General features: G+C 36.9%; 1 protein-coding gene across 3 annotated transcripts; it reads right to left on the bottom strand.

The window, feature by feature from the left end:
- Positions 1–837: 837 nt before the first annotated feature.
- Positions 838–16,801, bottom strand: LOC752472 (2-oxoglutarate-dependent dioxygenase htyE). Of its 3 annotated transcripts, none has more exons than XM_030988603.1 (8): positions 16,707–16,801; positions 13,157–13,320; positions 11,614–11,729; positions 10,874–10,943; positions 5,589–5,705; positions 4,811–4,996; positions 2,817–2,927; positions 838–1,085 (listed from the first exon to the last, which is right to left on the bottom strand). In XM_030988603.1, exons 1-8 carry the CDS (start codon positions 16,732–16,734, stop codon positions 882–884), a joined length of 996 nt encoding a protein of 331 aa, XP_030844463.1. In that variant the 5' UTR covers positions 16,735–16,801; the 3' UTR covers positions 838–881. The 3 variants fall into 3 exon arrangements, with proteins under 3 accessions (XP_030844463.1, XP_030844465.1, XP_030844464.1); XM_030988605.1 differs by lacking the exon at positions 16,707–16,801 and adding an exon at positions 16,541–16,700; XM_030988604.1 differs by lacking the exon at positions 16,707–16,801 and adding an exon at positions 16,541–16,700 and having other exon boundaries at positions 13,157–13,324.
- Between the last annotated feature and the right edge of the window lie 322 nt (positions 16,802–17,123).

The raw sequence follows: 17,123 nt of genomic DNA on the forward strand, positions 1-17,123 counted from the left end.
CATCCACATGAAAGTTTCTGGTTTAATCAATGATGTTGAAATAAGTATAATCATGCAGGGGGTGTTTCACAAAGATTCTACGTTGAACTTAACTCTAAGTTGAACTTCAAAGTTATGGAGAGCCTTTTGTGGCCTTAAGATAAAATATTTCCAAAAGCAAAAATTGAAGTATTGTAGACTTTAAATGAATTCCACATCAAGAAAATGAAATCTCCCAAGATAATAGAAATATGAATGATTTGAATCAACATTTTATGCCTTTTAGAATAATTTTTACAAAATATTTTCAATGATGCTAATGGCTGTCCATAATTGTTAAGTCAAACTTAGAGATAAGTTCAACTTAGGATCCTTGTGAAACACCCCCCAGGACCAATAGTGAATATGACCAACCAGGGCCAAATTTCATAAAATCAATTACAAGTTACGCTAATTGATATTAAGTACTGAAATAAGTGTATTTAGAATGATATGTGTGTGTGTGGTGGTTATTTTACCTGACTGCGAATGCTAAAATCTAAGATGTGGTCTGTGGCATACCGACAAAATACTTCGGCGAGGCGTCAAAAATAAATATACCAGCCAGCGGCAGCTAACTGCACTTGTGCGTCCTGGCTGCATTTTTTAAATTAGCTCAGCCGGCTACCGCTGGCGGTAGGAAATGGCATTCAAAAGCATGCGCCGGCTGCCGCCTTTCGAATGGAAACCGAGCCTCAGATCCCAGCCTGGCGCAATCCGGCTGGGCTAATAAGTGAAAAATAATTGCCCCAGCCAGGCTTCGGCCGTAATTGCAGCCTCGATGCGCCAATACGTGAGGCGGCAGCCTGCTGGTATCGATATTTTTGACGCCTCGCCTTACATTCTGCATACTTGCTCCTCCTTCAGTAAGTCTGGAGTTTGGTAGCATCTTTGTACGTCGCCGCGAACCTCATATTGATGTAGGCCAAGCCTGTGGTCGGCGAGTACTTGTTGGAATGGTCGATGCACTCGATGACCGCTTCGTTGTCGGGATGGCCGAAAAACGCCATCGACTGGCGATCCTGCTGTCTCTTGATTTGATCCAGTGGAATCATCACTCGGTGTTTCTGGTAACGGTCAAGTAAAAAAAAATGGAAGGAAGGCTGGATTTAAAGGATAAAGGGGGGGGGGGGCTATACAAATTTGACTGTGTATTACGATCAGCTGCATTACAATCCATTACAATGTCTGAGTTTTTAATTCCTTACTCTTTTCTTACGAGCATAAATTTAATCTGCTCACAAACCCCTGGGGGGTGTTTCACAAATATCTTAAGTTGAACTTATCTCTAAGTTGGACTTACAAATTATGGAAAGCCGTTAGCATATGAAAATATTTTGTAAAAGTTATTTTGAAAGGCATAAAATGTTGATTCAAATCATTCACATTTTCTATCATCAAGGAGATTTAATATTCTGGATGTGGAATTTATAAAAAATTTAAAATACTTGAATTTCTGCTTTTATACATTTTAATTAAGGCTCCAATGGCTGTCCATAATTTTTAAGTCCAACTTAGTGTTACTGTTAAGTTCTCCTTAAGATCTATGTGAAACACCCCCCCAGGACTAAAGATAATGATAATGGTCTTTCCCTTTAACAGTGTGTTATATAGAAAACCATTGAACCATCAAGTCTAGACTATTCTATTCGAGTATGCATTATACAATGAGGGTCCACAGTTTATAAGCTCATAAATGTTGTGACTCACGTCAATATTTACAAAGAGTAATCAACTAGGTGGATAGCTCATGCACAGTACAAAAGACCAGTGTCATCATTAGCTCGTAAGCTTTCGACGGTGTGTACTTGATTGATTGAGAGAGCATATAGCTCTCATTACTTTCTTCCAATATGTACAAGGCAAGTTAACAGTATGTCATGCATAATTCAGAGATGCCAGTTAGAATTGATCAGAGGGCCTGAAAATCACCTAGAATGAGCTATTTTGTACACAGAAAAAGCCTAAACTATGGTCTGAAAATAACTAATTATCAAATATTACTAAATGTTCATACACCCTGCTCTTGCCACTATCCTTGATTATTTTACCACTATACCCACAACTGCAATATTGTAACATGACGAACTGTTGTATAATTTACCTTAGTCCATATTATGTTGGCATGTAATTATGTTTATACCCTTTTTCTTTTTTCTTTGGTAGAAATTATGTTCATTAAGTGTTTTTTAATTGTTTATGGTATTTAGGCAGAAGTAACGTGACATGTTTAAACAATTTTTAACTAAATGTTATGTAAGTTTTTTACAATGTATATATCCAATTCATGTAATTCATGTGCAATTCAGTTGTGAAACTGCCATTCATGAAAGATGCAATAAAATACCATTTATCTATCTATCTATCTATCCAACTTAACAGGGCCTGATTTAGCTATTGCCTGAAAACTGGCATCCCTGATAATGTCATGTTTACATCAAGGAAACAGAGTACATACATATAAGCTAGTAATACAAAAAAAAACAAAGAAATGAAGAAAGAGGGTGTCCCCCAAAAATCCTCAATGGCTTGTAAGGAGGGGATCACCAGAGCAACAACAACAACAACAAAAAAAAATAAAAAAATAAAAAGAATAGTTGTATACAAATAAACAATGATAATGACAACCGGAGGGGATGTGGTCGTTGCGACCCCACACTCCAGCACTCTACAAAGCTGAGTGGCAAGATAATTGACATTATTTAATTGGATTATTTAGAGAGAAGGAATCTTTTCATTCGTTTTTTTAAATAGTGCATTGAATTGTGTTTGTTGAATGTCAGATGGCAAGGACTTACCGAGGCGATGAGTTTGTCCGAAGTCCATCTTTGCATGAGGTCACCGATGTTGACGACCACAGTGCCTTCTATTGGGGTAGCAGGGATCCATTTGTCTTCCACGTTTCTCACCTACAACAGGGTGGACAAAATGGATTTTTAAGTATTGTTATAAACTTTACTTAAAATATGTGCGTGTCTGTCTGTCCATCTGTCTGTCTGTCTCTTTCATCTGTACATTTGCCCATCTTTGTGATCTCTATTTCCCTATTTCTTTTCTTCTCTCTCTCTCTCTGTCCCTTTTTCTCTATCCAACAATTTCTTTCTCTCTTTCTCTATCCATCTTTTTCTATCGTTTTTGTTATCCCTCTTTCTCCAACAACTTCTCTACCCCTCTTTCTATCTCAATCTATGTGTCTCTGCCACTCCCCCTCTTTCTTGCTTTCTCCAACCATATCATACAGGTAAAGGTTGAGTAAATTTACAGTTATTAAATGTGTGAATGCATGATCAAACAGAAATAGCTACCGGCAAAGAATGTTATTTTTTTCCCCCCACAATTTGGGTTAGACAAATATTTGTCACATTCCACGCATTATCCTTTAAGCAAGGTCCATAACACTGGAAACAGATAACAAAGATATCTAAAACCTTCAAACTACATGTATTCATGATCACCAGGTGAAAAAAAAAAGAGTAAATAATTTACTCCATTTGATAAAATATTCACATTTATAAGGCACGTGCATGTAAAAACTACCTGCAGATATCTCTGTGACCTGCATTGCAGATATCTCAGTGATATATTCATAATCTTGTTTAGCAAATTGAAAATGTCACCTCACTACTTCCTGTAATGATTTATGGATTTGTTTTTCTCCTGGAAAATCCATTTGGTGAAATATGTAATGCATGACTTTATGACTTATGACTGGCAGGACCATGTTGAACTTATGTTGAACTTAACTCTAAGTTGGACTTAAAAATTATAGAGAGCCTTTTGTAGCCTTAAAATAAAATATATTCAAAAGCAAAAATTCAAGTATTTTAGACTTTTCATAAATTCCAAATCAAGAACATGAAATCTTCCATGATAATAGAAAGCATGAATGAATTGAATCAACATTATATCCCTTTTAAAATAACTTTTACAATATATTTTTAAAGATGCTAACGGCTTTCCATAATTGTTAAGTCCAACCTAGAGTTAAGTTCGACTTTAAATCTTTGTGAAACACCCCCCGGAAACAGCAGAGTTATCCTGCTATAGTCCTCATACTCTTTAATACTACAGTCAAACCTGCTTTAGTGACCACCTGTCTACAAAGACCACCTGTCTTCAAATGCCACAATTGTTGTTTCCCTTGAAAATGGTTTCTCATTGAATCATGTTCTAAAGGAGCCTGTCTACAAAGACCACCTGTCTACAAAGACCACCTGTCTACAAAGGCCACTTTTTGTGTTTCCCTTGGGTGGTCGCTATAGACAGGTTTGACTGTACAACATTTTCTTCCATTCAAAAAAACATTTAGGCTAAAAGGAAGTGAAAGGGACGATTCCCGTTTTATTCCAATCAATATTTACATTAAGACCAGCCTGTGAGTCCTGGAACAGATCCCACCGTAGTCTGTATACTCCAAAATGAGAAATGCTACAATGTTTTCTTCCAGATAAACTTTGAAAAACAATTAAGCCAAGGGGAAGTAAAAGGGATGGTTTCCGTTTCATGCCTATTAATATTTACCTCAAGACCAGCCTGTGAGTCCAGGAACAGCAGAGTTACATGTATACCACTGTAGTCTGTGTGCTCTTACTACAACGTTTTCTCCCAGAGATACTTTGAAAAACAATTACGCTAAAGGGGATTTAAAATTTTAAAAAACTGCAAACGTCTATCATGTTGGACTTCCACTTTAATTAACAGGGGGTAATTTTCCTCGGGGGTGGTTGTCCTTGGAGGGGGTGGAATTGTCCGAAGTGAAAGGGGTTCCCGTTTCATTCCTATTAATATTTACCTCAAGACCAGCCTGTGAGTCCTGGAACAGCAGAGTTATCCCACCGTAGTCCGTGTGCTCCCCGCATCGGACCTGGTCCTCTTTCACCTCCATGTTTGCCAGGGAGGGGTAGTAGAGGGTCCGGAGTGTTGACTGGCTATGTTTGGTTCCGATTAACTTATGTCTGTCAACAAAGTATTGCGGGTCCTACATGTACAGGAGTGATGTAAGCAGACAAAATAATAAACAGAAAGTTAAAGCATGATGCAGGGCAGGTATAACACAGGTTTCTGGGGGGGGGGGGGGGGGGGGGGGGGGAGGGGGTCTAATGAATCAAGGCAGAAGAAAGTGATCGTGTACAGAGTAGAGAGTATGGAGTGTGGACTGGCTATGTTTGGTTCAAATTAGCTCGTGTCTGTCAACAAAGTATTGCGGGTCCTTTGTAAACAGAAGTGTTCCGTGCAGACAAAAATAATGAACAGAACATTTTTGTATTTTCCCAACCGTTTTTCCATGAAATCAAGACAAAAGATAGGCTTTTAAAAATCTTTCAACACTTTGTGACGGTTTACATTAACCTAAAATGTAATTAAATTGTAATAATATAGTTGGTAGAATTAAGGAATCAATCAGATCTGTTTTCCCAATTTTTATCATTAATAATGGATCGTTTTCACTCAAACTTTCAGATTATCTTTAGTTGTACATCTAGCATCAAAGTTACTACCTTAGCAGCATTTTCTCTCATCTGAACAATGTTACCAAGTCTCTTTAAAGACATTAGACTTGATTATTTTACCTCAAGGTTGAGTCCCCTAGCCATGACCTCAAGCACTCTGTTATGAAGAGGAACAAAAGATTCGAAGAGGTCTGACAAGGACGTTCGGAACTCCGGCAACTCCTCGTCTGGGAAAGGCTGAATGGGACGAAAAATTTGAATATTTTATTCATTCATGAACTGAAGCTCTCATGTACAGAAAAGCCAATGGCTCTGAGTTAACATTAAGGGCTCATTCAGATAGCTAGGGCATGGCAAACTGCCGAGGAAATAAACGACACAGGTTTTTCCTAATCTAATGTAAATGCATGGCAACTGCGAAAAAGGATGATCCTACATGTACACATATTCATTTAATTATCCATTTTTCCCTATTAGTTTGTTTATCCATCTTTCTCTATAAACATTGACTCCTCTACCCCTCTTCCTATCTCAATCTAAGTGTGTCTCCCCAACTCCCCCTTTCTCTTTCCTCTTCCGTCTCTCTGTCTCTCTGTGTGTCCAACACCCCCCCCCCCCCTCTTCTCTCTCTCACAGAAATGTGATGTGTAAATTACACTTAATGTCACCATAATATTTCATTTTTAACTGCCACAGTTTACAGATATGTGAGCGAGGCGAGTAGATTATGTCACAATTATGACAACAATGCAAATGGGAAACGCTCATACATGTAGGTAGGTATATGAGAAAATCACTGTGACAAAGTGGAAACTTTATAAGGTTCTAATGCACACTATTGTGCAAGGGCTCATGTTATTCAAAATTCTAGGTTTGGACTTCCCCAAGTTTCAGACTAACAAATTTAAAAGATATACATGCATACACTGTATACTGCAGAGCTTGAAGAAGTTTTTGAGGTTCATTATATGTTTTTATATTCTTTACATATCTTTTCGAACAAGTAATCTCAAACTAAATCTACTTGAAAAAAAAATGCAATTCGGCACCCCTCAAGAGCCCCACAAATACAGATCTTCTAGCATATATTGAACTGATGAAAATTACAAAACAAAACAAAATATTCATAATGTCCTATACATGTAGCTGGAGAAAAATCATTCAACAAACATTATTTTTCCCACTGAAGAATTCATGAATGTCATTAGTAAGGCTATTCATGTGCAGTGAGTTAACAACTAAATTATTCATACCCTTACCAGGTTCTGCAGTCTTTTAAAGGTATTACAAAGTTTTGGTATCGGGTCATGAATTTGGTTCAAATTTACATACGTATTGGAAGCATATGCGTTCCTACAATATACATTGATCGTTGTCGCGGTTGAAATCGAGTCTAAAGTTATGAAAATATAAATAATAAACTCTTTATGTTGTATAGCTCCCTCTCAAGGTCAAGATATTAATTTAGCAATGAAACAATGTTTCTTGACTAAAATCGACCGATTAGCTATTCCTGTTAGGAAATTATATTCTGATATTTGCATGGTCGCAGCTACCATCGTACGGCCATAGGCGCTATTTGAAATTTATCAAAATTTACCGGGAGCACCGGTAAATTTTTATATTAAATTTTTCTCGAAAACAGAAGTGTTTTAGGGGCTAATTGTTTAAGTGCTAATACATGTAATACATCCTCAGGGGCATCCAAATATATCAAAATTGTAAAGATTCACTATCCACACAATTTTCAAAATTTCCCAAAACTTTGTATTACCTTTAAGTACCTGTATGTGCAGAATTGATATGCCCAATTCATGTTTCTATGTTCATGTTTATTTAAGGATTAAACAAAGTCCTTAATTCTTGAGTTACCAAAAACATGAAATTTACAAGGGATATTAGTAACATACATGCACATTGTCCCAGGTAAAAGCCAATTAGTAGGTCAGGGGTTGAAATTTGGCACTACATTTAGACTGAACTCTGTAAAGGCTGACAGGTTATGGCAGGGTAGAATTTCAAAACATCCCTCAATATCCAAACAGGAACCACAAGGGCCTTTGTATTCAAATGAAGTGTCGGAACGTGTTTCAAATACAGTAACCTCACAGCATTATGTTGACAATTCCTTCCAATATCTTTCACAATGCGACGGGCCTTTTTGTCGGTTGCAATGTAATCAAAGTGAATGCACACGTCTCGGTGGAGTGCCTGCCTTGATGCAAATCATTTTATTCATCTGTTCAATACAAATAATTGTAATTCAATGATCAGAATGCAAATTGCATGCATTGTGTGTTGTTAGGTACATGTAGGACAAGCCATAAGGAAATGGTCTATTGCATAACAATGACTTAATTTTCACTACAAGAACCCCTTAAAATTCAATTGAAGTCTAAATAATCCTGGTACAACGTTGATTTACAGCTGAAGTGAATAGTATGCCAATTTTTTTTTTCTTTATTTTTTTCTTCTTCTTGTATTATGAATATCATACATCATCAAAAAGCAAACAAAGCAAGCAAAAACACATCAAAACATAATATGTTATTATATATACAGGGACAACCCAGTTCCTATATATGCAAAAGGTTAAAATAAAAATTAAATGAAAATAAATGGAAGCAGTGTATGACAGACAGCATGTCAGGTTTGTTTTTAACAATAAGCAGGTTTTAGCATCTACCAGGTTTAACTAGATAATTAATATGACACTGAACATGGAACTCAATCATTTTAACTAATGCTTTATATGTTATTTTGTATCAATTATTATTCCCAGACTTGAAAACAGGAGAGACCCAGTTAATATTGGCATTGGACTAAACATATGAAATACAGGATGAAATAGATGAAAACAGCCAAAGCCTGTATGACAGGTATCTTTGAACTTCTTCACTTGTAGCTATTTTTAAATTTTCTTTCAGTTATTTTTTTTCTTCCAGGTACACTATTTTCCTGCAATTACTTGAGATTGTTCGCAATGACTTTATCAGAGAAGAAACTAGAAAACTTCATTCTTGTTCTTTCCATTCTCTCTCTCTCTTTCTCTCTCTGTCTCTTTCGCTCTCTCCCTCTTTTTTTCCTTCTTCGAATGCACCATACTGTTATTTAATCTCTCTTTTGGGGGCCTTTCTTTCTTTCCTACCGTTTCATACTCAATCATAAAACTACCGTACTGCTTTAGATTTTATTTTGTATCAATTATTATTCCCACAGACTTGAATACAGGAGAGACCCAGTTAATATTGGCATTGAACTAAAAATATGAAATAAAAAATGAAATAGATGAAAACAGCCAAAGCCTGAATGACAGGTATCTTTGACCTTTACGGTGGATGGATTGTAGGAGGTCAAGGGATACACGCAAGATTGGAATGTTAGTCCACGTGGATTTAAAGAGGATTCAAATCAACTGCAAAAATTGTTATTACCGGGTATTGCGAAAAGTGACCTAAATATCTTGAAAAATATGATTCTGTTTGGAGTGATATTCTAATCATACTGAGAGTGAGGAGAACTACTCCTCCACTTGTAACTGTTTTTTTTTAACTTTCTTATTTAAGGTACACTGTTTTCCTGCTATTACTTGTTCTTAAATGACTTTTTCATGGAAGAAACTAGAAAACTTCATTCTTTTCCTATTGCTTCAAGTTCTCCTTCTCTTCCTTCTCTATTGCTATTGGCTTGTGACTTCCACTCTCTCTCCATACATGCCAACATTTGAAAATCAGAAATCTGTACAAATTATGCTATTTAAAAAAAAAAAAGGAACAATCCTAACTCTCCTATTCAATACTACAGACAAATTTGTACAGGAAGAGGAACACCTGCATTAAAATGATAATTATCTTCTCCCAAAAAGAGGAATTTTCCTCTTTAATCTGAACAGTTGGCATGTATGCTCTCTCTCTCTCTCTCTCTCTCTCTCTCTCTCTCTCTCTTTTGCTCTTTTTCTTCTTCATCTTCTTCAAATGCACCATACTGTTATTTTTTTTTTTTTTTTTTTTGGGGGGGGGGGGGTTTTCTTTCTTCACCGACCCTCTCCTTTGTTCTTCTTCTCCACCTTCTTCCCCCACCTTCACACTTTTCTTGTAAACTGTCTTCAATTTTTACTCCACTACTCGTCTCCTTTTCCATCATTTATCACATACATATGTGTTTAAATTTTTTTTAAAAAGTTGTATGTGAAGCCCTTCACAGCTATTGAGAGAGTATTTGTTCAGTACGATCATACCAGTATTTGCGCATGATAAACATCAATCACCTCCATAAATCCCATTTACTAGCTCATAACCCGTTATGTAAATAGAATCAAACTCACTGTGTCAACACCCGCCCACTTTTTCAAGGCAAACATCCATTTTGAATAGATCAAAACTCATTCCTTCTGCATTATCAAATTTTGTTGAAAATAAAAAACAAGAGTCTGACTTGCTGTATCACCCCGCCCCCCCCCCCCCCCCAAAAAAAAAAAAAAAAAAGTTGTCTGTTTTGTAACAAGTATTTGTACGCAAACCCACTTCAAAAGTTCACTGATCAAGTTTCACTGAACCATTTTTGATAAAATCCTCATCATAGTATGAATAATTCAAATCGGTGCATAAAAGATTATAAAGTGCGTCCCAGAAAAAAAAGGAAACTGAGAATAATCGATGTTTTATCATAACTTAATCACAATTATAATTAATAAATGACACATATTTGTAAAGCTTTAGATAATGTCCATAATTTTATTAAACAAATTCGTTTTCACTGGCTGCTTGCCATAGCGACAAACAGAGTTGACACAAGACTTTATGCAAGGCTGATTTTAAAGACTGCATGAAGTCTTTGGTCTTCTTTGTTGTTAGGGCAGGCAGCCAGTGGAGCGGATTTGTTTAATAAAATTATGGAAATGCAAGCATTACTTTAAACAAACAGAACTCTGTTATTCCTGGCTCATTTTTTCCTGATTGAAATGTCATATGAAAGGGCAGAAAAATAAAAAACTTTCTGGAAATGTAATTTTCTCTTTGAAATTCAGATACCGTTCGCCAAATGAATTTTTGGTACCCTTTCTCCAAATTGTTCTTAATCACTCATGCGTGGAATATGCATCATATGAGTTGCATCACATGAAAGAGGGGAATCTTAGCTCTACAAATGTGTCATTTATTAATATGAACTAAATCATTGTCACTCTCTCAACATGTTAAAGCCCATCTGTACAGGATGGATTAGACCACCCTGCAAGATCACTGGACAGGTGGTTATCTCATCAAATCAGCTCTCAATTAACATAAGAAAAAGAGGATCATGGGGGGACCAATGGTCACCGAATATGCATTGTTTCTTTAATATAGAGGGCACAAGCAGGTATAAGTAGTGCAGTGGGGCTTTAATACAATTTTAAGGATGTTTACCATCTTGTCTGATGCCGTGCTGAGGTTGAACGCTTCCTTCAGATCCTTAAAAGGCCTGTCCGGGTTCAACCTTGCTTTCAATGGCAAAGCAAAGAAAGACTGGTAATCATATATATGAGTAATACATAATATAATGATAGTAATCAGGGCCTGGTCTATATATAAAGAGTTTAAAAAATTGAAGTGATCTTTATTTTATTCATCATAAAAAACATCATAAAAACATATAAAATCCAAAACTTTGCGTACGAGTTAAAGAGAGACATTTACAATAGAATACATACATGTACAACGACAACAAAAATGTCATATGAATGTGGAGACAGCTAGGAAAGCCAAAGGCTTCATCGGTGCTGCCACCGTAATACAGTATAATATTGTTGATTGAAAAGGTGATTTAAAAAAATATAAAAAAACTAATGCCTGAAAAGAGGGCAAAAAACAAAAACAAAATCAAAACAAAAACCTGACCTTGTTCACAATCAATCTTTATTTATTTTGTTGGATTAGAAATGATTTTTGTCTCCTTTTAAAAACGTTAATTGATGGACTAGATTTTATATTATGAGGTATATTATTCCGAGATAGATCCAAATCAATCACAGTTCCTCTTTAGAATCAAACGCAAGTTTGCAGTCTCCTATCTCTTATGTACATAGTTGCAATTGATATCAATTGCCTTTGACCTTGTATGCACGGGTGTGTCACAACTATCTTTCTTAATGTGCTATGGTTCTTACCCTTCTCGTTCCAATTGGACGTATCCGTGGTTTGTGTTTTCTGGCCTCACACATTTCATCTTAGTCTCCAGAGGCAAGAAAAAGAACTCCTTTGAATAGGAAAAAGCATCTTTGATCTGAGGTGAAAGACAGAATAAGGGACAGATCATGGGTTAAAGGTAATACAAAGTTTTGGTATGGGGTCATGAATTTGGTTCAAATGAACATATTGGAAGCATATACGATCCTACAATATTCAGTGATCGTTGTCGCGGTCGAAATCGACTCTAAAGTTATGAAAATGTAAATAATAAACACTTTATGTTGAATAGCTCCCTCTCAAGGTCAAGATATTAATTAAGCTATAGAACAATGTTTATTGACTAAATTGACTGATTAGCTATTCTTGTTCGGAAATTATATACCACAACTACATACTCTGAGATTTTCATGGTCGCAGCTACCATTGTACGGCCGTAGGAGCTATTTGAAATTTATCAAAATTTACCGGGAGCACCGGTAAATCTTTATATTCAATATTTCTCGAAAGCAGAAGTGTTTTAGGGGCTAAAATTTCTGGTGTTTTTAATACATCCACAGGGGCATCCAAATATATTAAAATTGTAAAGAATCACTATCCACCCATTTTTCAAAATTTCCCAAAACTTTGTAATACCTTTAAGCATGATATCAAAATGATCTATTTGATTGCTTTCTTTGTGTCTCTGCATGGTTGCCCGTTTGCAACACATGCAATTTTGCACAAGGCAACATACATGTAGGCACCAATTGATGGGAGGATTGCTTTCTGTAAACACAATGGCTTTGCAAAACTATCCATTTCCAGTATTGAGTACCGGTAGCTCATCGACAACCCTTTAAAAACACCAGTATAGATTAATCTTGCCCCAAGAAATGGATAATAATCTTCAACCCTTTGGTATAATATAATCTAAACGCATCAAAGCCAGTTTTTAAACAAAAGACAACAATCATGCCTCACAATTTCTAACCCAAGTCAAAGACCAATATGTTTACATCTACTGGTAATCATTTTTGCCAGAGACAATCTCTTCACTCTTCTAGAAAATTGAAAATTCTAGTGTGGCTATATACTCTTGAGCTGAAACTGCAACGTTCTTCACGTTCGACGTTAGCAATGGTGAACTTGATACAGCTATGCATGTGATTCTAGCTCGCAGTCCTTTGAAGGCAATATCAACTATATCATGTCTATACAGGCAAAGATGAACCATATTGCGTATTTAATACCTGCCCAAGCGAGTGCGATATTACTTCTTCTTTGGTGTATACATGCTAAACATTTTGAGCTGGATTTATTACCAAGTCCCTCAGAGAGGTCTTAAAGCCATCGGTCCCCTGATTGCTGACTTATAAACATAGACATGCTTTCTTAGCAGTCAGCTAAAATAAACAAACAAAGACATTTTCTATATCACCCTGTACATGTATGTAGTGATCTTTATTGTAACGTGCTTGGCCGTAACAAAATATCGACAATAACGAAATAACAGAAATGGAAAGGACGATTATTTTAAATTACCTTTTGAGCCGGAACTCCGAAGTTCTTGAGGTACATGAAACCGATGGTAGTAAGAGCTTGATGAACATCATCAATGAGTTTCTGGAATCCTTCAGGATCTGGACTCTCACGATCCAAACTGTAAGCTGAGAAATCGATGATAGGTACAGCATCCACCATGATGGCTGGCTGGAAAGAAAATCAGAATCATTCTTGTCAATTTTGACTGAATACTTGTTGTCTATTTAGATGTACTGTTTAAAAAATATAGTATAACTATAAGATACACATGGAAAAGACCACTTCATGTACTTTCAACTGTGTGGTTTGATAACTCAAAATCCTGATACACTGCAAAAGCCAGTACACTATTGACTGAAATTAGCGATCACATGCAATACCGGTATCTCTGAGAGAATATAAAATGAAAATTGGAAATGAAAAGTTAAAGTGCCACAGCTTGGCCATGGCTGGCTGCTAACAAGACGTCTGTCAGTGATTGCCAGAACCAACATTGTGAACTCTCTTAATTACTTAAGAGGGCAGAATTTTGTAATGTAAATCGCACCTTTAACCCTAATAAGGCCGAGGGGGGGGGGGGCATGATGCCCCCCCCTCCATGATTTTCCTGATTGTTCAGGAACGCATGCATATGGATGGCGCCCCGCCGCTTGCTGACTTTTTTCTTTCGAGTCTTGCGCAACTTTTAAAATAATTTTTTTGAAAATCGGAGTCGGACCTACGGTTATAAGGTCACGTGACCTTTTGTCTTTGCATGTCAGCCCCAAAATTGCTCATTTTCGTGATTTGTGTACAAAACATATGGAAAAGTCATTTTTCCTAAAAACAGATCAAACATGGGTTATTGGGTCTTGTTTAAAGTTTAGGTGGTTGTTTTGGGAGTCAAAATAGTTGAATTGTAGTTAGAAATGAAATAAAATAACAAAAACAACAAAATACATAAGTTAAAAAAACAATGAAATACATAAGAAATTATTCAAACAAGGGATAACATAAGGAATAATATGGCTTTTCCAAACTTTTTTGTTGTATTCTTATTCAGAATGGTCTAATGAATATGTAGTGAAAAAGAATGCTTAAATATGAATAATATGATTTATGGGTAAAAATGTGATTTTTATGACCTTATTTGCATAAATTACCATAAATATGCAAATGAGTGAATTTTTCAAAATATTAAAATTAACTTAGTATTCTATACACTTCACTTGACATGCGTGCAATTTTTTTCATGGCCGAGTTCTTATGGGGGGGGGGGGGGCCCTGCCGTACTAAGACCTTAAATAGCCCGGCCTTTTAATACAAAGTTTTGGTATTGGGTCATGAAATTGGTTCAAATGAACATATTGGAATCATAAGCGATCCTACAATATGCAGTGATCGTTGCCGCCGTTCAACTCGAGTCTAAAGTTATACAATTGTAAATAATAAACTCTTTATGTTGTATAGCTCCCTCTCAAGGTCAAGATATTAATTAAGCTATAAAACAATGTTTCTCGACCAAAATTGACTGATTAGCTATTCCCGTTTGGAAATTATATATCATATCTACAGAGCTACCAAGTGTCACGCATTAGGCGTGACGTCACGCATTTGGAGGGTCTGAAAACGGCTCTCACGCACGGTGGCGCGCTAGATTTTAAAAAACGCCATACCTATACGTGTGTTATACCCTCGCATGCGCCCTCACGCGCCGAAAAATGAGAATGTCACGCATTGCCGATCTTTTACCTTGGCGTCTCTGTATCTACAAATTCTGAGATTTTCATGGTCGCAGCTAGTATTGTACGGCTGTGGGCGCTATTTGAAATTTATTGAAATTTACCGGGAGCTCTGGTAAATTTTAATATTAAATTTTTCTCGAAAGCAGAAGTGTTTTAGGAGCTAAATTTTCTAGTGCTTACATGTATAATACATCCATAGGGGCATCCAAATATATCAAAATTGTAAAGAATCACTAATCACCCAATTTTCAAAATTTCCCAAAACTTTGCATTACCTTTAACTAATTACCATCAGGAACACATGGAAGGTAAGCAAATTGCTATCTCTCCGGTATAAAAAATCTCATATTTTTGGTTAAATTCTTGACCAATTTCAAGATCGATGCTTTGTATGAGAGGAAAGGAGAGTCCACAAGCAAACTCCGAAGCCAGTGTGCAATGGTCATCGGGTGCGTGAAGGGGTGTGATTTAGAAGGCATTTCAGATTTTGTTTACCTTCAACCTAACTCCAGGAAGCTCTGACGCCAATGCCATAGGCATCAGAGCTGAACAGAGGCTGCATAGGAAAACAATTCAAACAGCGGGTTGGGCGACATTATCTCAGAATATGCAAAGGGAGTAATTACAATTTTGACTTTACGGTACAAGGTTGCTTGACTCCTCTGGGCATCTCGCAGGCCACTTGAAATTATAATTTGAAGAAGTCTTTGATGGGAAAATAATACTCACGAGGAAATCAAGTCATTGGAATATTGGAATCTAAGGTAAATATTAATGAATTAGATCTAGTTCTTTCCTTCCAATGTTTATACTCGTACAAAGTCGTAGATCTAGTAGTCGTACATACATTGAGAGCTCGATTTCAATTTCAGCCTGTATTGCGGATTGCTTTGTTCGGTGTGTGCGACCGATTCAAGGCTAGCCGCTGACAAGTGAATGTACTTTGGCGCGAAGTTTTAAACTTAATTGTGGACTTTGTCCGGGCAATGACATGCCCATCCCCTCGGGCCTGTCTAATTATGAACGTAATTTCATGACATGAAATATGATTGTTTCAAGGCTCTTACAGACGGATTGGCGTAGAAGGAACCACCAACTTTGGAGTTGGATATCTCCTATTTTATGGCACTTCTGGAGTCGGCAGATGGGTGAGTTGTCTTAGTTAAAGAAAATACTTTCTTTGAACTTTGTTTTATTATAGATCTAAATAAATGAGTAATTAAAAAGTTAGATTTTGGTATTTTGGTACTACTAGTCACCTGCTACTAGATCTAGTACTAGACTCTGGACTAAAGATCTACTTACAAGTTCACTTGTAGGCCTACAAGATTCATCCAAACCGTATCTCATCTCTTCCTCTCAATACTTATGGACAAAAAGCATAGCAACATCCTGTTGTTGACCTCTGACAAAAGCAGATGGAGAACAAGAAAAAGAATGGACATGCCATCATACAGATATGCATCACTGCACTCAGTGCACAGTCAGTGCTTCACTGCACTGACCATCATCGGAATCTACTGGCTTTGCTGCCTGCTCACCCCATCCTAACGACCGGGCAGGCAAGGCGCGGCTGCGGCGGCTCGGTCACAAACACACAGCTCAGTAACTCGCACTATAAATAATGAATATGGTCTACATAATTCCAATTCCAGCTTACCGTCTAATCGTAGATTTACTGTCTTGACTGCTGGCTGTATTAATGGCACCACTCAGTATCACACTCAGCTTTTATTTGTGTCGGTCAGTTTAAAATATACGGGCTACCTTTCGATTCATTCATTCATTCACATGGCTTTTCCTGTGAGTGTAACTCTAGCCCTTACCTTGGCTAGGTCTTTGCTTGTCACACATTCACCCACCCTATATAAGGAAGGGTCTATAGACCCTGTGCGAGTCCGAGGTCAACCAGAATAATCCAGGCCAGCCGTTTGTGTTTTCACGTTATGATCTATTCTTACTCCCATTGTATTTCAACGGAGGGGTTTGGGGGTTTATTAGGGGGGGGGGGGGGGGGGGGGGGGGGGGGGAAGGGGGGGGGGAGGGGGGGGGGGGGGGGGGTTAGCAGGGAAGATGCTTTAATTTTTTGAATCATAAAAAGCGCTCCTCCTGATTTTTTTTTTCCTCATACTTAAATTTGACATTAATTAATAAAAATTTCGTTTGAATTGGTATCAAATTTAGATATTTTAAAGGGAAAGTCCACCCCAAAATAAGTTTGTTTCGATAGAGGCAGAATAATA

Source organism: Strongylocentrotus purpuratus, unplaced genomic scaffold (assembly GCF_000002235.5).
Source record: "Strongylocentrotus purpuratus isolate Spur 01 unplaced genomic scaffold, Spur_5.0 spur5_scaffold_17, whole genome shotgun sequence".
Lineage (NCBI taxonomy): Eukaryota > Metazoa > Echinodermata > Echinoidea > Camarodonta > Strongylocentrotidae > Strongylocentrotus > Strongylocentrotus purpuratus.

What these genes read in the sequence shown, in the direction of transcription:
- LOC752472 (XM_030988603.1), bottom strand. Translation starts at nt 16,734, where the DNA reads ATGTGTGACAAGCAAAGACCTAGCCAAG. An exon ending in CTAGGGGACTCAACCTTGAG is followed by an intron (nt 4,997 to 5,588) that starts GTAAAATAATCA and finishes CTGTACATGTAG; the next exon opens with GACCCGCAATACTTTGTTGA. An exon ending in ACTCACAGGCTGGTCTTGAG is followed by an intron (nt 2,928 to 4,810) that starts GTAAATATTAAT and finishes ACCCTGTTGTAG; the next exon opens with GTGAGAAACGTGGAAGACAA.